This window comes from Notolepis coatsorum, assembly GCF_963971535.1.
Source record: "Notolepis coatsorum genome assembly, chromosome: 10".
Lineage (NCBI taxonomy): Eukaryota > Metazoa > Chordata > Actinopteri > Aulopiformes > Paralepididae > Notolepis > Notolepis coatsorum.
The window spans coordinates 98,524,789-98,549,793 of NC_140174.1; the positions used below are offsets into that span (position 1 = coordinate 98,524,789).

General features: G+C 44.2%; 1 protein-coding gene across 1 annotated transcript in view; it reads right to left on the minus strand.

Annotated features, from left to right (window-relative positions):
• Nucleotides 1–25,005, minus strand: part of epg5 (ectopic P-granules autophagy protein 5 homolog (C. elegans)) — a gene marked incomplete at its 5' end in the record, with an annotated part of 131,151 nt that overhangs the window by 11,910 nt on the left and 94,236 nt on the right. Inside the window, 10 exons of the mRNA XM_084323116.1 lie at nt 4,583–4,825; nt 5,273–5,417; nt 6,096–6,305; nt 7,088–7,318; nt 8,654–8,829; nt 8,979–9,082; nt 9,844–9,919; nt 12,660–12,867; nt 15,099–15,286; nt 16,170–16,383. Coding sequence (XP_084179242.1) covers nt 4,583–4,825; nt 5,273–5,417; nt 6,096–6,305; nt 7,088–7,318; nt 8,654–8,829; nt 8,979–9,082; nt 9,844–9,919; nt 12,660–12,867; nt 15,099–15,286; nt 16,170–16,383 — 1,795 coding nt within the window. The remainder of the gene's footprint in view (nt 1–4,582; nt 4,826–5,272; nt 5,418–6,095; nt 6,306–7,087; nt 7,319–8,653; nt 8,830–8,978; nt 9,083–9,843; nt 9,920–12,659; nt 12,868–15,098; nt 15,287–16,169; nt 16,384–25,005) is intronic.

Here is a 25,005-nt window from a genome sequence, read left to right on the forward strand (position 1 = left end):
TCGCCTTTTTTTGCTGCCGATCCGATCCCGATCATGTGATTTTAAATATCTATCGATCCGATCGTTTCCGATCCGATCTTTCACATTAGTAATCAATTTTGACACATTTTTGTCAAGCTGAATGTAATAACAAAAGCCTCCGCACGCGCCCCTCTGTTGCCTATAGTCCGGGGCGCGAGCGCGCCAGCGCGGAGGCTTTTGTTATTACATTCAGCCTGAGAAATGTGCTTCTGCTTCATTATGAGAAATATTAAAAGTTTCAATATATGTTTGCACATTAGTATACATTCAGTGTTCGACTTACGTAATGGTCCATTCTGGTCTGAAACGCCGACAATAATCCTCAGTCACGGCAAATAATTGACGTTATCCTCCAGGTGAAAAGTTAGTCTGAAAACTTCGCCTCCAGCCTGTCCTCCTTGCAAACATTGCAACTGGCTTGACTTTCTATTTTAAAATGCTTAGTTCCAAACCTCTGACATTAAGTCTAGCTGCTCAAGTCAGTGGATATTAACCGTGTTTCGGGAGAGACGTGCTGTTGTTGTGGCAGAACACCGGTCTAAATGAAAGGGAATGTGTTTGTTGCAACGGTGTAAATTAAAGGGAAAGTGTTTGTTGTGGACAATTATTCTGCTCTGTGTGACAATAAATACATTAATGATGATATATTATATGTAATTTAAAACCAAAACTAAGGCCTCCGTATGAGTTTAAGACGTGGACATGGTCATGTTTGTTGAATAAATCTTTTTTTTTTGACTGCCGATTTTTATTATTATTTTTTCCCGATCCCCGATCCTCTGAAAAGCACGTGATCGACGCCGATCCCGATCACGTGATCGGATCGGGACATCCCTAGTTTCTAGTGTTATACGCAGAGTTGAGGTTGTTGATTTAGTGGTCTTTTTAGATGTGCTGCTGATGCTGTCCTCAGGTCGAACTTGATCCTGTTCTTTATAACCAGGTTTTATTCTGTTTCGAACATCATTCATAAATGAATTGAATTGTTGAACCTTTGGTTTATACCAGTCGTATTCATCACCCTCTTTCTCATCTTCATACAACAGTGCTTGGACAGATTGGTGCATCTTCTCAAATTCATTCATTAAATAAAACATCAAAGGCTTGCAAATGTTCATTCACCTTTTCCACGTCTACGTCATCAAGTCCGTCGAACAGCGCATCCAACTCATTCTTGCGCCTTGTCAATACACCCAGCTTCGCCCTGCGAGAGCCAATCAATTTCACCAGCTCTCTCTCAGCCTCTTGGGCCATTTCCGTTTCAGACATTATTTTAATTATAGTTGAAATATCACAATAATGTGTGACAGCGTCAGCGATGCAATGTCAACAGTCTAACAGTTCAGAATTCCCGCAAATGTCATTCACAGTCCATGCGTAAAGACGCTTCGGTGTTTATTATTATGCTTGTGAAACACAATGAAACACAGTCTGTGCGCTATGGTCAAACAAATGTTTCCGGGGGGGGGCAGGTGGCGCATGGAGATTACGTTCGTCACCAACACCGGGAGACACTAGGATTCGCCTGTTCGAATCCAGCTCCCGGCGTTGCTATCAGCTTGGCTGTCCTCTCACGCTGATACAATTGGCTGTATCAGGGGGTGGGAAGCTGAAGGGTGGGTCCTGGGTGTTGTGGACAGCGACCCCTACAGTTCGGTCGGGGCGTCTGCTCAGCGAGGGTTGGATCTGAGGAGAGATAGTGTGGCCTCCCACACGCTACACTCTCCCCGGTGAGAACCTGCGCGGCCAGGTTGGCCTGCCCCAGGCTGCACATGCGTCGGAGGAAAGCATGTGACAGTCTCCGGTCTCCCGGACCAACAGTAGGGGAAAGTACGCAACAACCAGGAAGGGTGGGATGGGAGAAAAATCGGGAAAAAGGAGGGGAAGAAAGATAAAAAAAAAAAAAAAAAAAAAAAAATTCCACAGCGGAGAATAACTGAATCAGAGCCAATCTGGTAGCCCTTCCACAATGACGTCGGATCCAAGATTAATTCATTCAAGTTCATAATATCCCCGCGGGATTCCCATGTGTTGCGCAATGCAACGTTACTCACGACCGCGCAGTATCTTGTAGAATGTTTGTTGTCGGGGATCCTCTTTCTCCCTGGGTCCTGGGTGAAGCGAACGTGTCCTTGTTGAAGTCCTCTTCTTTCAGGCGAAAGACTTTAATATCCGCATGAGTTTTTGTACTTAATATAGTGGCTATTTACAAACAATTTTGTCTTTCGTATTTGCCACTTCCACTCCGGGGATAGCTTTAGTCTACACGCACATAATAAAGATTCTGATCCATCCGTTTGGCTGTCACAATGAATGAATCATTTATTTCTAATAAGCAAAACAAACAAAACTCGTATATCTAATACATGCGTGCGTTGCGTGCAGTGCGTCTGTGCGTGCGGTACAAAAACTGTTTGCTTTCCCGGTCCACGTCTCCCACGCAAGCCACCACCCCTTATCAAGGTAAACTACACAGGTGGATAGCTCAGGTAGGTCTCTTTAAAAGGGAAAGTGCACATAGTTTCAAATCATAAGAATAGTTACAATAAGATAATCAGTGTAAATAATATCATGACTTGTCAATCAAATTATCAGTTTTCGTTTTCATATTTCGTAATCCATAAAGCATTTTCATAATTCAAATAATTGCATGATACAAACTCAAAGATTAAATAACTCAAGAATGGCTCCTACAGTAGGACGTACTACTATGATACCCATTAAAACAGTAGTTCGAATAATAGAAGCCTACTTTGCTGGAATGATTCATTTCAAACAGTGCATGTGTGTGCGTCTGTGCGCTCGCGTGTTGAGGCTTGCTAAGCCTTTCTCCACGCATTTCTGGAGCATTTCTTTATCCACTATGGTTGGATGGTGTATTGTACTTGTGCTGTATCATAAAAATACATTTAAATCGAATCTAGTTGAGAGCAGGAATGGCTTCCTGTTGAATGGATCGGTTGAGTGCAATGCTGACTCGCTACTTTCCCCCGTTTACTCGTCTTCACAGCCTAGAATATGACACGCCCACTGATGATGTCACGGTTTGCGAGGAAAAACCAACTATTTTCCGGTGCCAGCTGAGCACCGATTTGTCACGTTCTGAACCAATTAATCCCGGTGTGAACGTGCTGGCCGGTGCGAGATTACGTTCGGGAACCGGCTCCAGCACGGAGCCTGGCCGGTGTAAAAGGGCTATCAGTGTGTTTACCTTGTGTAGGGTACAGAATGTGGTTTCTTAATCTCAGTGTGTTTACCTGGTGTAGGGTACAGAATGTGGTTTCTTAATCTCAGTGTTTACCTGGTGTAGGGTACAGAATGTGGTTTTTAATCTCTCAGTGTGTTTACCTGGTGTTGGGTACAGATTGTGGTTTTTAATCTCTGTGTTTACCTGGTGTAGGGTACAGAATGTGGATTTTAATCTCTCAGTGTGCTTACATGGTGTAGGGCAGTGGTTCTCAACTGGTCTAGCCTCGGGACCCAACATTTTCCTTAGTCATTAAGTCGCGGTAATACACAATCTTTCATGCACTGTTAAAAACATGAAATAAACACAAAAAAGTGCAACAAACGTGCAACTAGGGCTAAAAACCCAATGAAATAAAATAATAAATAATATGCTTCTTAGCAGATTTCTTAGCTTAACATAACAGACCTAAGTTTGGGGGAACTAATGGGATAACTGGGGTTGCAACAAAAGTGCAACTAGGGCTAAAAACCAAAATGAAATAAAATAATAATAATAATAATAATAATAATAATAATAATAATAATAATAATAATAATAATAATAATAATATATCCTTCTTAGCAGACTTCTTAGCTTAACATCCCAGGGAACTAATGGGATAACTGGGGATGTTGTTTGCTCCTGACAAGAGTCTCAAAGTCTGGGGTGATGGCAGACAAAGCAACTCTGAGATCATGCTCAATGTCCAATCTGTTCCTCCGCTTTGTCTTCAGCTGGACCAGAGCTGAGAAGCAACTTTCACAAAGATAGGTAGTGCAAATATCCGCAACCCACTCAAAATGGCCCCGCAACCCACTTTTGGGTCACGACCCACCAGTTGAGAAACACTGCTCTAGCGTACAGACAGCATGTTTTGTCTGGAACCACTTTAATGACCAATTCTCTCATAACAAAATATCTGTTATCTGTTCTATGGCCAGATGCAGCTTATCAGTGTTCATCCCACGCTGTTACAGGAACTGCCTGACTTTTGTTCTGTATGCAAAATCTTGATTTATTTTACTATAAGGCTGAAAGTATCCTTGGCCTCGGGGCTCACGTCGCAGATTGTCTTCGGCTCTCTGTATCGAACCGAGACTCTCTGCACAGAATAAACTATCTTCTTTTCCTATCCATTGACTCAATCTCAATTTCTGTAAGCTCACTGGCTGGACCACAATATCTATCCACATCTGTCTGATTGGATGCCAAACTTCCTTTTCGTTGTATTGTACTTGTGCTGAATAATGATAATGACAATACATTTGAATGTAATCTAATCTAATCGGCTAAACCAAGGTGACCGAAATTATTCTTTGGTTACCGACTTACCGTGGTTAAAGTAGGCAGTGATGCAGGCCTCCATGATGCGCGTCATGTGACGCACCGACGCGAGACAGCGGGAGCAAGCCGTGAGGAGTGGCAGGATGGGAAAGCCCCTCCCCTTCCTGTCCAGCCAAGCAATCACCCGAGCCGCTAGGGCTTCCCCTGTGGACACGCCCACTCCGTTCAGCAAAGCCAGTGCGTCACTGAACAGACTGCAGAACGCCATGTGTCTCTGCTCCAAACCTGTCTCTGCGGGGAGAGAAAGAGGAGGATAGAGGAGGAGGAGGAGGAGAAGAAGGGAATTAAGAGTAAGTCAAGTGAAGAACTATTAATGACTGATGGATCATGATTGAGCTAGATCAAGGTAGCTGGAGGAAGAAGGTATTAATAGTTACTGTTGTATCCCACAGAGGGATTCTTCTACATGGGACCAGAATAATTCAGCCTGTAATGAATATCAGCTGCCCGTTGACTGACAAGAAACAAGTGAGTAGTTCTTGACTATTCAAGTTAATTTCAGCAGTTCAAAAACATCACCTGCTAGCATTAACTACCAACGTTATAACCGCTCCTAACTGACCATCCCACTGGTCCCGTGAATTTGTTTACATCAGAAAGCTTCCGCCGGCATGGCGCTGCCCGACACACTCGTTGCGCTCTACTCCTAGTATGTACGCGAGGATGAGGGCGTCTTACCCGACGGGTCGAACGTAACGATGCTCTCCAGTAACGCCTCTGTCTGGCTCTCCAGGGCGCTGAGGCCGACACTGCCTCCCTGCTCCAGGGCAACCAGGGACTGCACGCACCACTGCACGCACACTCTGGCCTTCGACGTCTCCTCCTGAGAGAGAGACGGGACAGACGAAGAGAGTGAGTAAATACGGTACGAGACAGGCGCGTTGTCGTGTTATCCTCTTCCTCCACCAGGGGGGGAGTCTCAAGTTTATTTATTAGTTGTCATACAGAAGTACAGAATACTTTTATACAAAATGCTTCTTTCTGTTACACTCCAGAGACTGTGCTAGACAAAAATAGATACGTATAAAATAAGTATAGCAAGTATAAAATAGAAGTCAAGTACGTGGACAAAATACAATGCAGAGTAGAAGTAACTGAGTTACAATACAATATACTATACAGTACAAAGCAGAAATGGGATGAGGTACAATTTAGGTACAATTTACAGTAAGGTGTAATGAGGTATGGGTTGTAGTGCAAATTCTTTACCAATAAATATAAAGTGTGTTTAGGTGTTCTAAAGTGGTTAAAGTGGGTGCTGCAGTGAGTTGTTTGTTTAAAGTGAGTGTGTGCGTGTGGATGTGGGTGCTGTGCGTGCATTTGATGGTTGTTATTGTCATTTAGCATTCTGATGGCCTGAGGATAGAAGGGTTGAAAGACGCTTGTCTCTCACTCACTCTCTCTCTCACTCTCTCTCACTCTCTCACTCTCTCACCCTCTCTCTCACCCTCACCCTCATCCTCACCCTCTCTCTCTCTCTCTCTCCCCCTCCCTCTCTCACCCGGTGTGCAGCTCCGTGGGGGTGTGGCTGGAGCCCGGCGGCGCTGCGTAGCGACTTGAGCAGCAGCTGGGGGGCGGGGTCAGCGCTGAGCAGCAGGGAGGGAGGGTAGTGGGTGCCGACGTAGCCCAGAATCCCCTGGTAAGAGGGGAGGTCCAGCTGGTGCCAGGGCAGGGAGGAGGACTGGACCAACAGACTCAGCAGAGGAGAGTCCTGGGGGACAAAGAGGGGGATGAGAGAAGAGAGGAGGAACAGAACTCTATGGGCTTCCTTTTTTCGATGGAGACAGAATTCACTTTAAGGTTGCGTTCACACCTACCCTGTTTGGTCCGTTTTAAGTGAACCATGGTCCCTTTAAATCAATAGTCTGTTTCGTTTGGAGAGGTGTGAACACAAACCAAACTATTGTGAGGACCAAACAACCGAACCATGGTCCATCAAACTTTATATAGTACCTAATCTAGCTGTGTGCGCAAGCGTGAAAGAGAGAGAGATAGAGTGTGTGTGCGAGCGTGAGAGAGAGAGATAGAGTGTGTGCGCGAGCGTGAGAGAGAGCGTGTGTGTGTGCGAGCGAGCATGAGAGAGTGTGTGAGAGAGAGAGCGTGTGTGTGTGCGAGCGAGCATGAGAGAGCGAGTGTGTGAGAGAGAGAGAGCGTGTGGGTGTGCGAGCGAGCATGAAAGAGCGAGTGTGTGAGAGAGAGAGAGAGCGTGAGTGCGCAAGCGTGAGAGAGAGCGCGTGTGTGTGCGTGCGAGCATGAGAGAGAGTGTGTGTGTGTGCGAGCGAGCGTGTGCTGTTCAGGCTGGATCTTCCCGAAAATGATCTGTCCAATAGAATGAATGACTTGGCGACTGCATGTCCTTTGTTTACAAATTAGGTTAGCTCAAAAAAGGGCAGTGTGAACGCAAACCAAAATCAAACAATGTATCATTCTCACATTTGGTCCAACAGAAAGTCCGGACTATCCGTGGACTTTCAGATGTGAACACGGCCTTACCGGTTGACTGAGGAGCTGCTCTTCCTTGGTGAGAAAGACCAGCATGTAGAGGAGATACACCAACATGGTGTGCGTTTCCTCCCGAGCGCCCGCACCGGGCAGAGCGGGATAGGCCTGCGCCGTGGAGGCGGGCGGGGCCTGGAAGCTGTCACTCAGGATGCTGACCCAGTTGACCTCGCATAGAACCTCCCCCAGGAACAGGAAGCAGCTCTTGGGACTTCCTCTCTCCACCTGGTCGTGAGAGGGTTTTGGAGACAAAGACATTCTGTATCAGAACAGTAAAAGGACTATAAATCAATCAAAACCCATCTGGTAGCTCTGGTGACTCACGTCTGCCATGCTGGCTAATACTTACATTTACATTTAGTCATTTAGCTGACGCTTTTATCCAAAGCGACTTACAAGTTCTGTACGACAAGTCATCGGGAAGGGTACAACTCTACAAGCTGAGTAGCAATGTTCATCAAAGTGTTGAGTGCTACAGTGTAGGTTAGTTTATTAGGACAAGTGCATGACAATAAGGTTAGTTATAGCCTTTAGATCTAAAAAAAAAAAAATCTAAAAAAAAATCAGATAATTGTTGAAGAAGTGTGTCTTTAGTCGACGGCAAAAGATTGGACGGGTTTCGGCTGTCCTAACTGGGGTGGGTAGTTCATTCCACCATTGTGGGGCAAGGACTGAGAAAAGGAGACTCCTCTTTGATGACCCTGCCGGAGCTCGGATAGGAGTAGGTCTGAGGCGGCCAGAAGATGCAGAGCGTAGGGGTCTTGAGGGTGTGTAGTTAGAGACCATTGACCGGAGGTAGGCGGGAGCGGTTCCCTTTGCCGCACGGTATGCCAGGTCGAGGGCCTTGAAGCGGATTCGTGCAGCAATGGGGAGCCAGTGCAGGTCCCTAAGAAGTGGGGTGACATGGGCCGACTTCGGTAGGTTTGAGATCAGGCGGGCCGCTGCGTTCTGAATGAGTTGAAGAGGCTTGGTGGCAGTGGCCGGGAGGCCAGCGAGCAGTAGTAGTCGAGGCGGGAGATGACTGTTGATTACTTATTACTTACAACAGCATGGGGTTCAGATGAGTCACACAATCCTCTTATTACATTGCCCATCTTTCTTCATTGTCCATCATCAGGACAAAGAACTATTCCCTCTCTAAAAACGGTTTCACACCCCGTTCAGATCTCTTGGTGTTTGAGTGACAAAGACTCATTTAAGAGGTGTGGTTGTTTGACGGTGAAGATTCAGGCCGGGACGGTGGACAGGAAGGGACAGGTACCAAGGACCACAGTCTCAACTGGACCAAGCTTGTTCCCAGAGTCGCGTGTCTAGATCGGCGCTAGGGTGTCAGGGTTTATAGGTTGAAGGTCAGAGAGAGAGAGAGACAGAGAGAGAGAGAAAGAAAGAAAGGAGAGGAGGAAGACAGAGAGAGAGAGAGAGAGAGAGAGAGAGAGAGAGAGACAGAGACTTACATTGAAGAGCTGTTCCATGAGCTGGGTTTATAGGTCAGAGAGAGAGAGACACACACACACACAGAGAGAGAGACACGCGCACACAGAGAGAGAGACAGAGACTTACATTGAAGAGCTGTTGCATGAGCTGGGTGTCGGGGTGCAGGTGCCCCCAGGGGAGGCAGCGGAGGTGTGTGTGGTGCAGGTAGAGCAGGTACTCTGGGGTCCGGGGGGATGTGCAGCTCTCGCAGTACTGCATCAGACACAGCCACAGGACGCCCCTCTGGCCAGGGAGCAAACGCTCTGCAACACACACACATTCATGTTCTTATAACACTGCATTCATAGACAACAACAAGCGTGGCTACACTATTAACACTCAAATACACGTACAAGTGAGGAGCACATATAGGCAATGGTCAGGACTCTTGTGTTTGGTTTACAGAACCCACCTCTGAACTTGTGGTGCAGCGTGTCAGTCAGCTGGGAGTACAACCCCACCAGACGACCAGCCGCACCGGCATCCGTCTCCAACCAGGGATGACACCTGGGGTTACTGAGACAAGAGACAGACTGACATGAGTAAAGAGACTTGTCTCAAACAAGGGATGACATCTGGGGTTACTGAGACAAGAGACAGACTGACATGAGTAAACAGACTTGTCTCAAACAAGGGATGACACCTGGGGTTACTGAGACAAGAGACAGACTGACATGAGTAAAGAGACTTGTCTCAAACAAGGGATGACATCTGGGGTTACTGAGACAAGAGACAGACTGACATGAGTAAACAGACTTGTCTCAAACAAGGGATGACATCTGGGGTTACTGAGACAAGAGACAGACTGACATGAGTAAACAGACTTGTCTCAAACAAGGGATGACATCTGGGGTTACTGAGACAAGAGACAGACTGACATGAGTAAACAGACTCGTCTCCAACCAGGGATGACATCTGGGGTTACTGAGACAAGAGACAGACCGACATGAGTAAAGAGACTGGTCTCAAACAAGGGATGACATCTGGGGTTACTGAGACAAGAGACAGACCGACATGAGTAAAGAGACTGGTCTCAAACAAGGGATGACATCTGGGGTTACTGAGACAAGAGACAAGAGACAGACTGACATGAGTAAACAGACTTGTCTCCAACCAGGGATGACATCTGGGGTTAGTGAGACAAGAGACAGACTGACATGAGTAAACAGACTTGTCTCCAACCAGGGATGACATCTGGGGTTACTGAGACAAGAGACAGACTGGTATAAGTGAAGACTCGACACTGGGCATGGAGGAGGAGAGCTGTGCTTCGTTACCTGATGTCACCAGTGTCCAGTGCCAGGATCCAAGGCTTAAACAGCTTCACTATCTTACTGTGCAGATCCTGCAGTGCTGGGATAGAGGAGGAGGAATAGATTTACGGCAGATAAAAAAGACAGGAATTTGTAGTATCGACGTGACGTGTAAATGCATTTCCTACCAAAACAGAGCAATGCCACGATGAAGATCATCAGCACAGAGTGTCATCTGATTATAACCTTTTGTTGTGTGATTACATTCACCTGTCGTGTGTCTACCGAGATGTCTGTGGTAACGTAATGGTACCTGGACCAAAGTAATTCCCAGGTCACCATTGTACCCTACATCAGGGGTTCCCAAACTTTTCAGGCCGGGACCGAGAAAATAAGGCGTCAGAGAGCCGCGGCCCAATGCACATCGTCAGGCTTTTTATTAATTTTTTTTTGCCAGGCGACCGATTTTTTAAGCCAAATATCACTTCAATCCTATTAAGTTAGTTCAAGTTAGTTATTCATTTATATGTGCTATTTATGAGTGCTAACTTGTTGCAAAATAATAATGATAATAATAATAGCCTCATTAACACTAAGTGCCGAAAGACGTGTTTAGGCGTCCTTCCCCGCCATGCTCAAGTTGCCGAAGACGCCGTAACTCGTCTTTGATATCAATATTTCAAAAATCTGTGATCGGATTCATATTTCCCATCCGCTGGCCTGAGACCCACCAAAAAGCCCCACTGAACCCTCTAGCGGTTCAAGAGCGCCATCTGGTGGCCGATCGGCGCAATCGCCAAACAGGAAGTTACTTGGACGATGTGCTGTTCACCCATATTACTTCCGGGCACTCGGTATAGGTCCCGGCACTCTAGCTCGTCACAATACATAGCGATCCGTTGCCAATAACTTGATAAACAACATGATTTGGACGTATATACCATTATACAACCTGGAAATGGACCGGGTATTTCAACATCCCATAATAGGAAAATGTATACTCCACGCTCATCGCCCAACGGCGCGAGGAAGATACGGTAAGATTCAGCGTTATTTTTCAATGTCTTCTATACTAACTGATCTGATGAACATATGACCCACATTAGATGAATGGTATAACGCTGCCCACGGAATTATAAACGCCCCCTCGGCCATCCGGTCAACATCAGATGACGTGTAGTAACTTCTAGAACCAGTTGGAATTTTTTATATCGCGCCGATTGCCATCAAACTGTATTTCATCATCAATATAATGCATTTGGGGCTATAGATCACGTTCTGGAGAAAGCTGCAGAAAGAGATGAAAACATACTTATACTTTAGACCATACTTTAGTATGAATATGTGAATGAAAAAGTTTAACGTTGCTTCACCCTGAACATTACATATAGGACATTGAATGGGCCCTAATAATGGCAATCTAGCAATATAATCTAAAAAGTTATAGCCCTGCAAAGAAGGGGAACTTCTCCATAGACAAATAGAGCTGGCAACCCATGCATGGTCATGAATTTAACCTCCGGCAGTTAAAGTGTTAAAATACTATTGTTGCTTCGGTTGTTTTCAGCGTTTTATGTGCATAATCTGTTATTTAGTTTGAAATGTTCGTTGAAATAAGTAGATTTTTCGTTTTTGTTTTTGTTTATTTATTAAGTTAACACTTTAATCGCCGGAAACGCCGTTACTCGTCATTCCCCGCCATGCTCATTCTGCCGAAGACGCCGTAACACGTCTTTGATATCAATATTTCAAAAATCTGTGATCGAAATCATATTTCTCCCCCGGGGACCTGAGATATACTGCTGAGCTCCACTAAACTCTCCAACGGTTCAAGAGCGCCATCTGGTGGCCGATCGGCAGATCGCCCAACAGGAAGTCATGTGGATGAAGTGGTGCTCACCCATATTTCGTCCGGGCACTCGCTATCATTAGCAGGACTCCATCTTGACACAATGGATGTCGATCGGTTGCAAATAACTCGACAAACAACATGATTTGGACGTATATACTATTATACAACCTGGAAATGGATCGGGTATTTCTACATCCCATAATATGAATATCTCTGCTCCACGCTCATCGCCCAACGGCGCGAGGAAGATACGGTAAGATCCAGCGTTATTTTCCAACGTGTTCTTTACTAACTGCTCTGATGATCATATCACCCACACTAGATGAATGATATAACGTTGCCCACGGAATTATAAACGACCCCCCGCCCATCCGGTCAACATCAGATCATACGTAGTAACTCCTAGAAGCACATCCAGTTGACATTTTTTATATCGCACAGATTCCTACCAAACTGGATTTGATCATCAATATAATGCATTTAGGGCTATAAATCAAGTTCTGGAGAAAGCTGCAGAAAACGATAAAAACATACTTATACTTTAGACCGTATTTTAGTATGAATATGTGAATGAAAAAGTATAACGTTGCTACACCCTGAACAATAGATATAGGACATTGAATGGGCCATAATAATGTCAATTTAGCAATACAATTTAAAAAGTTATAGCCCTGCAAAGAAGGGGAACTTCTCCATAGACAAATAGAGATGGCGAGGGATGGTAAATTATGAATTTAACCATGGCGATCAAAGTGTTAATATAAAACCATATAGTCACATTTTAGAATACAATAGAATAGAATTTTAGAATACAACTAGAAACACTGTCCTGGCCTGCTTCTAAGTTCAGTGGCCTGACAAAAAAAAAAAAAAATCTTCACTTTTTCTTCTTCTTTTAAATCATCTCGCAGCCCTCCCGTGGCTGCTCGCGGACCACCTTTGGGTCGCGACCCCGACTTTGGGAACCACTGCCCTACATGACAACTACCTTTCAGTACTTTGCTGCCCCCTGCTGGCTCCCTGCCACAGCTAGCGAGCTGCACGTTGATGAGGGTGTCGACCAGGTGGCCCCAGAAGGTGACCACCTCGCTGATGTACGGCGCCCAGGCGGAGTAGAGGCCGAAGCTGCGCAGCTCCGACTTGCTGAGACGACTCCGCAGGAAGTAGTCACTCAGCCACTCCACAGTCTCCTCCACCTGATAACGAAGGCCGTGGGTCGTCAGGGTCAAGGTTTAATATCACGACACCTACTTTACATTTACCTGATGCTTTTATCCAAAGTGGCTTATAAATTGTGAACAACAAGTCAGCAGGAGGGGTATGTCTCTGGCAGCTAAGGGTCAGTGGCGTTGTAAGTCAAATAGTAATGAGTGTTACACTCTGAGTGCATAGTAGTATAGACATATTAGCAGGATAAGTAGTGAGTACAAGTATAGTAGCATAGTAATAAGGTACATAGTAGTAAAAAGAGAGTAAGAAGGTTATTTTATCTTTTATCTTAAAGGAAAACTCCAACATTTTGGGAAATTAGCTTATTTAACATCTTCCCTGGAGTTAGACAAGAAGATACATACCTTTTTTGTTTCTGTGCGTGCATTTTAGCTTTGGGAATAGACGCTCCGTTAGCATAGCTTAGCTTCATCACTGGAAGTGAGTAGGGGCCGGAGCCTTACAGTGCCTTACAGTGTATTGCAAGGTCTGACATTGACCAAACTTGATATGCATGACCTTGGTGGGCTCTAGGTCAACTCCTGAAAAGGGGGTCAATGTCAGACTTTGCAATCAAAAGTTAGGGGGCTAATAACCCTTGCCATAATTTCAGTGTGCCCCCTAACCTTTGATTGCAAGGTCTGACATTGACCCCCTTTTCAGGAGTTGACCTAGAGCCCACCAAGGTCATGCATATCAAGTTTGGTCAATGTCAGACCTTGCAATACACTGTAAGGCACTGTAAGGCTCCGGCCCCTACTCACTTCCAGTGATGAAGCTAAGCTATGCTAACGGAGCGTCTATTCCCAAAGCTAAAATGCACGCACAGAGACAAAAAAGGTATGTATCTTCTTGTCTAACTCCAGGGAAGATGTTAAATAAGCTAATTTCCCAAAATGTTGGAGTTCCCCTTTAAGATGTTGTTTGAAGGGGTGTGTTTTTAGTCGACGGTGGAAAATTGGCCGGCTTTCAGCTGTCCTGACTGCGGTGGGAAGGTTGTTTATACTATTCAATGTGGTACGCTTGTATCCTTTCGGCAAGCAACCTTCCCTTTCGCGTTGCTCTGATTGGCCGAGCGTGCGCATGCGCATGAGCCGCGATAAGCCCCTCAGCCAGGCAGGAATACTAAACTCCAGTTAACCTAATTTATACAAATGGAAGTATTGATTTCGCCGTAACGAATCATAAAAAAAATATACCGTTAACTGGAATATGTTGTTTCTTTACACATATAATAATAATAATAATGCAGGACCTGTTGCAGAGGTCTTTATTCGGCATGCAACGACACTCAATGTTTTAGCGGTACACACAGCGGTTAGTTTAGCACACACACCGGAACACACACGCATGCATTGTCTCTTTAGAATCGCCGATGCGATTCGTCTCTGCGATTAACCCATCCCGTCGTCCTTCCCCCCCCAAGGGCAGCCGGGAGCAGACAGGCGTCAACGTGAGCCGCGCCAGGGGACCAATCCAAGTGCTCCTGTCCGTCTTCGTCAAGGACGCCACAGCGTTAGCGATCTGTTGTTGTGCATGTTTTTCCATTGGGTTTATCTTGCTGTGAGGCGACAGTGTTAACCACTGCACCACCGTGCCGTTATGTAATTGGTTTGTCATGACAAACCAATAAAAAATCGTGAATTAACCGGTGGTTATCCTATTATATTAACATAGCTACAACAACACACAGTAACGTTAATATAATTACATGCATCATTGTTTACAATGAACGGTGGGGCTAATCGAAAGGACTGGACACGGACAAGTTAAACAGCAATCAATTAATTTAATATAACAGTCCGGTTCTGTGTTTGTTGGCGTCTGTAGATTGTTGGTGAACAACTAACTTTAGGTTAGTTTAACTTGTCCGTGTCCAGTCCTTTCGATTAGCCCCACCGTTCATTGTAAACAATGATGCATGTAATTATATTAACGTTACTGTGTGTTGTTGTAGCTATGTTAATATAATAGGATAACAACCGGTTAATTCGCGATTTTTTATTGGTTTGTCATGACAAACCAATTACATAATCCAACATATGTGTAAAGAAACAACATATTCCAGTTAACGGTATATTTTTTTAATGATTCGTTACGGCAAAATCAATACTTCCATTTGTATAAATTGCGCGCGCTCGGTCAATCAGAGCAACGCGGAAGGGAAGGTTGCTTGCCGAAAGGATACAAGCATCCGGTACACACAGACTGGTATTACCTGCTGCGGAGAGAGACTGATGGGGGATCTGTTGGGGGAGGCCAGGGGGGGCGGGGGGCGAGATGGGGCCAGGTTAGCACCAGACCCCGGATCAGCTTTGCTCTTGGTACTGCAGGGGGCGGATGAGCAGCCCAACACACGCAGAGTCACTTTCCAACACTCAGGACTCAGCAGCTGGTCAGAGGAACCTGGCAAGTCAAATAATAATCATAATAAAAAAAATATATATATATATATATTAGTGCCGTCAGGCGATTAAAAAAATTAATCTAATTAATTACAGGATTTGTAATTAAGTAATCTAATTAATCGCATAACCATTTTATGCCTGATATTCTATAATCATATTTCAAATTGCATGTGTCCGGACGGCAGAATTCAGTACTGTATCTACAAAACCTTCTGTTTAATCATCTTCCATCTATTAATTTGCTTCGATTTTTCAGGTCTGGTCAATTTGAGCATGGTGTTTATTCACAGTCGAAGATAAAAAAAAATTTAATTGATATTCTCATTTGGTTCATTACAATTTACTCAAGCCTAGTAACAGACACAGTATTTCTGACACTGTAAATGTGTATTCTACGTTCTTATGGAATGAATGAGATTTAAAAAAGAAAATTATTACATTTTTTTTTAATACATTTTTTGTTAATTTTCATAACGCGATAATTTGCTGTGTAATTAATCTAATTAACGCAATAAACTGACAGCCCTAATATATATGTAAATATCCTCCTTCTAACTCAGCCACCTTATTGACTGTCTTAACAGTTTAGACAGTGGGCAATCATAACGCATCTCTAGTTAGCTTTCTTCTACATGTTCATGTTTTAATTTCAAAGAACAATGGCGTTATTAACAATATATTATTATAACTATTATAGAGACCCCTGGAAAGTAAGGCATTCTGACTTCAGACGGAGCTGTTGAATCACATGGGAGATCTAATTGTAAACGTTATCGCATGTTGTGTGGATGGTTAGTAGAAAAGATCCAATTTTCACTCACTCACACACTCACACTCTCACTCTCTCTCTCTCACTCTCTCACTCTCACTCTCACTCTCACTGGTCATGAGCAGGCGCAGACAGTCGCTGTAGTGGTCGGGGAAGTGGTTGCGCAGCAGCGCGGTCCAGTGTTTGGTGAGCAGGTGGAAGGGGGTGAGCACATCGGGCTCCGGCTCGCGGCCGCAGACACACAGAGCCCCGTGGACCAGCTCCAGCAGACGGGTCCTCTCCGAGAAGGCCGGGTGACCCTCAGTCAGCCACTGGGCCAAATCAAACTGTAGAGAGATACAGGAGATGCGGTTAGAGTCAGCTCAGAGGATGTATCCTATATGAAGTTGTAAAGTTTTATTCTTTTATCCTTTTTTTTATTGATATTTTTGCACAAATCTTCCAAATATTCACAAGACATCTTTCCACAGCATAATATGCAACATCCAAGATTTGTCTTTTTCTTTTTCGTAATAACATACAAAACATACAAAAGACTCATACAAACATATTAAAAACTGACATGGAAATTAAAAAAGCACTTACAAAAAAAAAAAAACATTACTATACATTGTGCATATATACCCCTGATGCACATACGTTACATGTAGACCTATCTACCTGCGAGCAGGTATGTGCTGCATCTTCTATCGGGATGCCATCTTTCTCAATAGTGCCTGTGAGAGGATGTGTCTCAGATATGTGTATGTGGGTACGTGTCTCACGTAAGTATGTGTGTATGTCTCATACGTGTGTGTGTGTGCATCTCTCAGGTACGTGACTGTGATCCTACCTTTTGTGTGTGTCTCGTATCCATGTACGTCTCTGCCACATGTGTGAGTGTATATCTCAGGTGTGTATATGTATGTGCGTCTCAGCTATGTATGTGTGTGTGTCCCATATGTATGTGTATATCCCCTATATGTGTGAGAGCTTATGCTTCAGATATGTGTATAAGTACGTGTGTGTATGCCTGCTTCCTACATGCGAGTATATGCGTGTATGTGTGCCTCTGGCATGTATATCCCAGCCATGTGCATATGAGTGTGTGTAATTCAGTTATGTACACATACGAGTATGTGTGTCCTAGACATGCGTATGCGGCTAGATATGCGCATGTGAGAGTGTGATAGAGAAAGTGGCCATTCCATAGATACACCATCCGGACATACAATCTATGCATATACATACATAATACCGGTACAATATAAAGTATAGGTACCATCAGGTCAGATCCCATTTTTCACCTTCATCATTGATAATACTGAAACCCCACCTTAATCATTCGTCCGCAGACCGTTCAGTCAGGTGTAGAAAACTGTCCCATACCTCAGCAAAGATATCCTCTCTCCCTGCGACTCTATATGTTACCCTTTCATATGATGCTGTCCGGAACATTAGTTCCATCCATTCTTTAAAAGTAATATCAATGGGTGATTTCCAATGTCGTAAGGCAATTCTACACCCTGATATCATGGACATTCTATACCACATTCCCTGGTATTTAGGCAGTTTAATCTCTTTCGGTATTATACCCAAAACACATGCCATTGGGGAGTTATTCACCTTTACATTCAAAACTTTACTTAGGAATATCACAATTTGATCCCACATTTTCCGGACTTTCTCACATTTGTATAACATAATAGTAAAGTGCCTGTCTCCTTCTCACATCTCCAGCAGATGTCACTGTCCCGTAATTTTAGTCTGGCCAGTTTACTAGGCGTCCAATAGCTTCCGTTTAAAACTTTGTAAAAGATAAGTTGTGATTGTGCCTCCCGCGAGAATTTACCCCATTTGGACACCAGCTTCTCCCATATTTCCTCAGTAATATCCTCACGTACATCGTTCTCCCAGCTCAACCTCAGACCCGCCAACTTGGGTGCATTGTGTTCCCTTATAACATCATAGAATCTTGACGCACCGCCTTTCCTACGCCATCCTTTATAAAATATTTCTTGAATTGCAGTAATCGGGCCACATTTTGGCCCTCCCATTGATGACGATATACAATGTCTAATCTGCAGGAATCTATAGAAGTTTTTATTATCTATACCAAAGTCCTTTCTAATATCCTCAAAAGGTAATACCCCATCTTCCCCAGCTATATCACCTAGTACATGTATCCCCCTTTTAATCCAGTCCTCCCATATGACTGATTTCTTACCAATCTTTAGTTTTTTATTATACCATATAGAGGCTCTTGTAGTTAGATATGGGCTATCACTAGTCAGCCTGTGCGACTGATTCCAAGTTTCCCTGGCAAATGCCATTAGAGGGTTCTTAAAAGGTATAGGTCTGTCTGATTGTGTCAGGAAGGATTCCAGAGATGAGGGATATACAATTTCCTCCTCCATCTTGACCCAAGCAGGTGCCTCCTCAGTCGAGTGATTCAATTTGGAGAGCTGGGAGAGTGAGAACGCGTAGTGATACCAGTCTAGCTTAGGCAGGGATAAGCCGCCATCTTCCTTTGCTGCATACATTTTGGCCCGACCAAATAGCGGCCTTTTGCCCCACCACAAATATATATTAATTATCTATTGCAGTGGTTCTCAAACTTTTTACACCAAGTACCACCTGAGAACGTAGCTGGCTCTCCAAGTACCACCATATGACCGGCGTTAAAATACAGTCTATTCAGCTATGCACAGTTCAGGCAGGAGGCAAATGTATTCCTAATACCATTATTTATTGTTCACTTTTGTCAGACACAGCCACAATGTACAAAGGGATAGCACTAGAACTAGCAAACACTTCCACACAACTCATACAATCCAAGGGGCATTGAGAACATAATAACTAACATTCTCACATAGCAAGTGAGAAAATTAAGAACAACTGTATTTCAGCAAATGTACTTAATTCTTTCTCTATATCTCTCTCTCTCTCTCTCACACAGCAAGCAATTGTCCGTCATTCTCTCTCTCACACACACACACACACACACACACACACACACACACACACACACACACACACACACACACACACACACACACACACACACACACACACACACACACACACACACACACACACACACACACACACACACACACACACAGACACAGACACAGACACACACACACACACACACTTATTTTGTTACAAAAACTTAATTTCCTGCATTCTGGTGCAGGAATTTTTGAATTGTTACCCTTTAAATGCCAGTGTTTGTGATGGGCATCACAAATTATTGTAAAAAAGAAAAGAAAACACATATTCAATACATTTTTGAATGTTTACCCTTTAAATGCCAGTTTGTGTGATCGCATCACAAATTATTGTTAAAAAAAAAACACACAAAAAAGTCAAATATTTTCAATATATCAAATGCAAAGTACATCTTTCTGGGGGGGATTATTACAGGCTAGGCATGTGTCAATGATTAGCAGCAACACAGATTTTGATGGATTTTTTGTAATGTCAGATTTAACACCAACTCTTTTCAGAAAAGTGGGAGTACTTCATTTTTTATCTGACATTACAAAAAATATAAAAATAAATGGTTATGATCAGGGCTGAAGTTGAATTAAAGATTTATGACTGTTTAGACTGCATTACTCTCTGTCACAGTGATCTCCTGGTTGTTCCCCACTTAGGTTATCTAACTATCGCGCCGCCACAACCAGAAACACTGGCCTGGCCTGCTTCTAAGTTCAGTGGCCTGAATTTTTATTTTTTTTTGTGCTTTTTTGGAAATGTTTTCAAGTACCACCAGCAGTACCACCAAGTACCACTAGTGGTATGCGTACCACAGTTTGAGAACCACTGATCTATTGACTATTAAATATCACAGTGTGGATCTCTACTTACAACTGCCTCCTTGACGGTGTGGACATTCTACTTTTCTTCAATATACCTGACTTCCTACTCAATCAATCAATGGATCAACTAGTAAGCTGGGGTTTTGCAGCAGTGGATCGAATTTTCTCTTCAAGAAAACAAAGTGCGACCGATCCGCTATGTCCGATAGGGACATTCCAGGCGGGGTTTGCAATTGACAGTTGGAATAATTGGCGATCAATATGCCTATATTCTATTGAGATTGAAGATGTTGAGGATTTGTATCTCCTTGTCATCTTCCTGATCGGTTGGGGAGCGATCGCAATTTGGATTTGGATTTGCTGCCATCAGGTAGTGGCAAGATTGGAAAACGCCCACATTGAACTTGCAAAGAGGCTCGCACAACACACAGCGGACGAACAATTAAGAGGTCAAATCATGTTGGGGGTCGCGCAGGACATTAGGACCGCGACAAAGAAGACAGATTTGGAATAAATTGATGCAATTCAGGAATCATTGTAGCCTGATGCAACACCCCCCCCCCCCCCCCCCCCCCACAAAACTCAAGTCTGTGGAAGAAACGAAAGAATGTTCGAGGTCAATGAAAGAGGCCGCGCTGGTGAAGAAGTCAAGATAAGACCTGGTTTATGACGTCCGTACTCATCTCAACCAAGGACGGGACAGAATCAAACTGTCTGAAGATAAGATGGATGGATGGATGGATGGCAGGCCCGCCCCCCCCCCCCCCCCCATCCTCACGCAAACCTCCCCCCCACGAGCACGACTGGCGACGTGCACGGAAGGAGGGGAGGGACCCTCGACTGTCTCACTCGCCCAAACCCTAAGCCATCTACCCTATCCTTAACCAACTCCCACCCCCCACTCTCTGCCCTCCCTCCCATCCCCCAAATTCCCTTCCCCGAGGGTGCTTCTTGAAACACACAGACTTTCGACATAGATGAACATTGTAACAACAAATGTACTTCGTTTGTATAATTTAGGGTTGTGCCATTATTATTACGCAAAGATAATAATTGTGATTAATTCTGTAATGAGTTGTATGTGTCTGTTTCTAGCATCCTTGACATCCAAGGACAACGATGGAAATAAGGCACTGCGCCTTTTCGTTCCTATCCTTGACAAAAGTGTAAATGGAATAAAATCTGTATATGTTTTGTGTCAGAAATAAAACCAAACCTAATAGCAGAGGGACAGCACTTAGAGAGAGGCATTGCTTCTGACTTGCTCCAGTTGATTGTGTATCCAGATATTTCTGAGAAGGACTCGATAACAGTTCCAATGACCCCAGCTGCTGTTTGGGGATTGCTGGATACCAATAAGATATCATCCGCATATAAAAATAGTTTATGTTCCACCTGTCCCGCTATTACCCCTTTGATGTCTCGATTAGTCCTTAGTGCAATAGCAAGTGGTTCGAGGAAAAGCGCGAACATTTGGGGAGAAAGCGGAGAACCTTGCCTCGTCCCCCGTCCTAGGTTAAAGGGCGAGGATACGATCCCGTTAGTCAAGACAGAGGCCATCGGATTTGTGTACAACAGCTTTACCCACCCAGTAAACGATGGTCCGAATCCGAAACGCTCTAGCGTGTGAAACAAAAATGCAAACTCCACCTTATCAAAGGCCTTTTCGGCGTCCAATGAGAAGGCCACTGTAGGCTCTACATCATTCCTAACCTTCCACATTATGTGTAGGAGTCTGCGAATATTATCAGCTGAGTTTCTCCCCTTCACGAAACCCACTTGGTCCGAGTGTACCAAACTTGGTAGTACATCTTCTATTCTATTTGCTAGTATTTTTGCTAATACTTTTTCTTCCAAATTGCTCAGGGATATAGGCCTATAGTTCCCACAGTATTGAGGGTCTTTGCCCTTTTTCTGTAGTAACGTAATAGTGGCCGATCTCAAGCTAGTGGGCAAGCTCCCCCCTTTTTTTTTTTAAACTTTGACCAGTCAGCTGGTTCTTTTTGCGTTTATCGCTTTTTCTCTGGTCAAGTATGACCGACAGAAACAGGTTGAATGGGGGTACAGATGGGGGGAAAGACACTCTGAGAAAGTACGGCTTGTCCGGGAGTCGAACCCGCTACCCCAGATCCGTGATGCGCACGGTTGTCCCCGACGCCGAAATAGCGTTCGAGGTACGCGGTGAGCTACTGGAGCTCCCCGGGCAAGCTCCCTTTTAACAGTGAATCTTGATATACTTTCAATAGTCTTGGAGAAATTATATCACTGAATTGTTTGTAGAAATCGGGAGTAAACCCATCGTCTCCTGGCGCTTTACCTAATTTAAGGCTATTGATTGCTGCGTGTATTTCCTCTATCGAGACCTCCCCCTCCATTGACTTCATTTGTTGTTTCAATAACGATGGTAATTCAATCTTGTTGAAGAACGCGTCCATTTTTACCTGATCCACCACCGCCTGTGGGGTATATAAATCCTGGTAAAAGCACCTGAAAACATTGTTAATTTCCTTTTTGTCTGTAATAATTTCATCATCCTTATTATAAATTGAGGATATAATATTTTGATTTTGCATTTGTTTAACCCGATTCGCTAGTATTTTACCCGCTCTCTCCCCTTCCCCTTCATAATATCTTTGGTTGGTCCTAAATAAAGCATATTCAGCCTTGTTTTGGTATATGTTGTTCAATTCATATTTGGATTTGTTCAGATTTCTCCACGTTTCTGGGTCTGGTCTCTGGCTGTGCTGTTTCGAGAGTGCTTTAATTTCTTTGTCCAATGCTGTCATTTTCTGTTTCTCTGCCCTTTTTAGTATTGCACTGTATTGTATGAGTCGTCCTCTCATGTATGCTTTACATGTGTCCCACATTATGCCACTATCATCTATTGACCCTTCATTAAGTTCCCAGAATTCCTTAAATATAGTTCTAATGTTGACATGACACTTCGTCTAATGTTGACATGACACTTCGTCATTCAACATTAGGTATTGAATCGCCATCTCAGGGACCGCTGCCCCTCCCTCCTCTATGGATGTGATTACCAACTCAACTGGAGCATGATCAGATATTACAATGTTCCCTATCCTACTATCTGCTATTTGTTCTACCAGCGTGCTAGAGATCAGGAAATAGTCTATTCTAGAGTATGAGGCATGTGGGTGAGAGTAAAACGTGTAGTCTCTTTCCTGTGGGTTCAGAACCCTCCAGATATCCACTAGGCCCAATTCATCTATCAGTACACCGACCGCCAGTCTCCCTGCGTTGTCAGCGGTCCTGGGTTGAGATGATTTGTCCAGCAAGGTGTCTCCAACCAGGTTGAAGTCCCCCCCTATGATTACGTTGCTATTCCCTATCTTCCTAATCACCTCACACACTTCATGAAAAAAGTCTGAGGACGACACGTTGGGTGCATATATATTAGCTAATGTAGTTCTCTGTCCCTCCAAATCTGCATCCAATATAACCCATCTCCCCTCATCATGCGAGAAACTGTTGTGCACCTTAACGTCTATGTTTTTTCTCACTAATATTGCTACCCCCCTCTTCCTAGAAGAGAACGTACTATAGAATATTTGTCCCACCCAGTCCCTCTTAAGCTTGGCCGACTCTTCCTCATTCAGGTGTGATTCTTGAATTAGTGCAATATCAGTATTTTTTTGTTTCAAGAACGTCAGTACTTTTTTTCTCTTAATGGGATGATGACATCCGTCTATATTCCACGATACTATTTTAATCAGCCCCATATCCCTTGTAATGTATCTCCCCTGCGCAATCCAGCGTGTAATGCTTCTATGTCTGGGGCGCTATATCCCATATTTCCATATCTAGGACCCGAGACTGTGATGATATATATACAACAACATAGTATATGATGAAATAAAAAGGAACATATAAAAACATAAATACATTTCCCCCCCCCCACATTTACCCAAGCTACGTTCGATAGGACCCCAGATAGAACAATTGTACCGAGGGTGAGATCGATACTCGCCCGTGCACTTTGGTGCCCCTCGTCTACCAGAGGAGTGCATTTGGCACAAGGCAGGTTGCCCAAAACTGTGCCCCTACTATTTTGTATACCCTAATGTAACGTATGGCTCACACTGTAGTCTATATACAGTGTGATCAACTCAACTGAACTTATCAAGATGGTGAAGTTTTTTCTTTTCCAACAATTAACATTTGTATATCCCCTAGATATATATTGGTACATTGCAATTTCTATGTCATAGCCATATTGGACTGTGTTTCATTTCGCCATCCATTTTTTATCTATCCAGGATATTTCCCTTCCCACGCTTATAGCATATTTTTCTATTTAGTGCACTCTATTTTCACTTCAAGTTTTTTTTATATATATTGGCACTTTGCGATGTTCGTTACTCTACGACGATGCCCCTGAGACTTATCTGTATCCACGTGTTTCTTGACCGTTATCTTAATTGTCCGCCTCCGACTGTCCCCGTCTGAATCCCTGGAGTTTCTCCCGGTACCCGTGATGTTCATTGCCCTGTGTGTGCGGGACCTCCATTCTCCGTCGCCTGTATGTCGCCTCCCGGTCCCCGTTGTCTTCCCACTGTCTGCCAGGTAGACAGCCGCAGTATCTCCTCTCGATCTGGGTCGGCAGGGGGGTTCACCACGGTGATCTAGTATCCACGTCTTGCCATATCCGCCGTCGCCTCCGCTGCGTTCTGGTATAGGCGGGTGCCATCTTCGTAAAAGACCCTCATTTTCGCAGGATACGGTGTCTGGAACTTGAGATTCTTCTCCTTCATTATTCTCTTGGCTTCGGCATATTCTCCTCGCTTCTTCAGTATTTCAGTGGGGAAATCATGGTCGACATGGAAGCGTTCATTGTCACATGAGACGTCTTTCTTCTGCCACGTCCGACGTATTATCTCTTCCTTCATTTTGTAGCTCCCAAACTTAACCACGATTGACCGTGGCTTCATCTGCGGGTTGTTAGGCCTTGGGGCTAATGCCCGGTGTGTTCGTTCGATAAGAAGGTCCATGTCATGAGGCAGGCCAAGTGCATCCTTAAACAGGCTGTCTAGAAATCCGTGCATGTCTTTTCCCTCCTTCTCCTCTGGGATACCGTAGACCCGTAGGTTCTCCCTCCTCGTTCTGCCCTCCTGGTCGAGC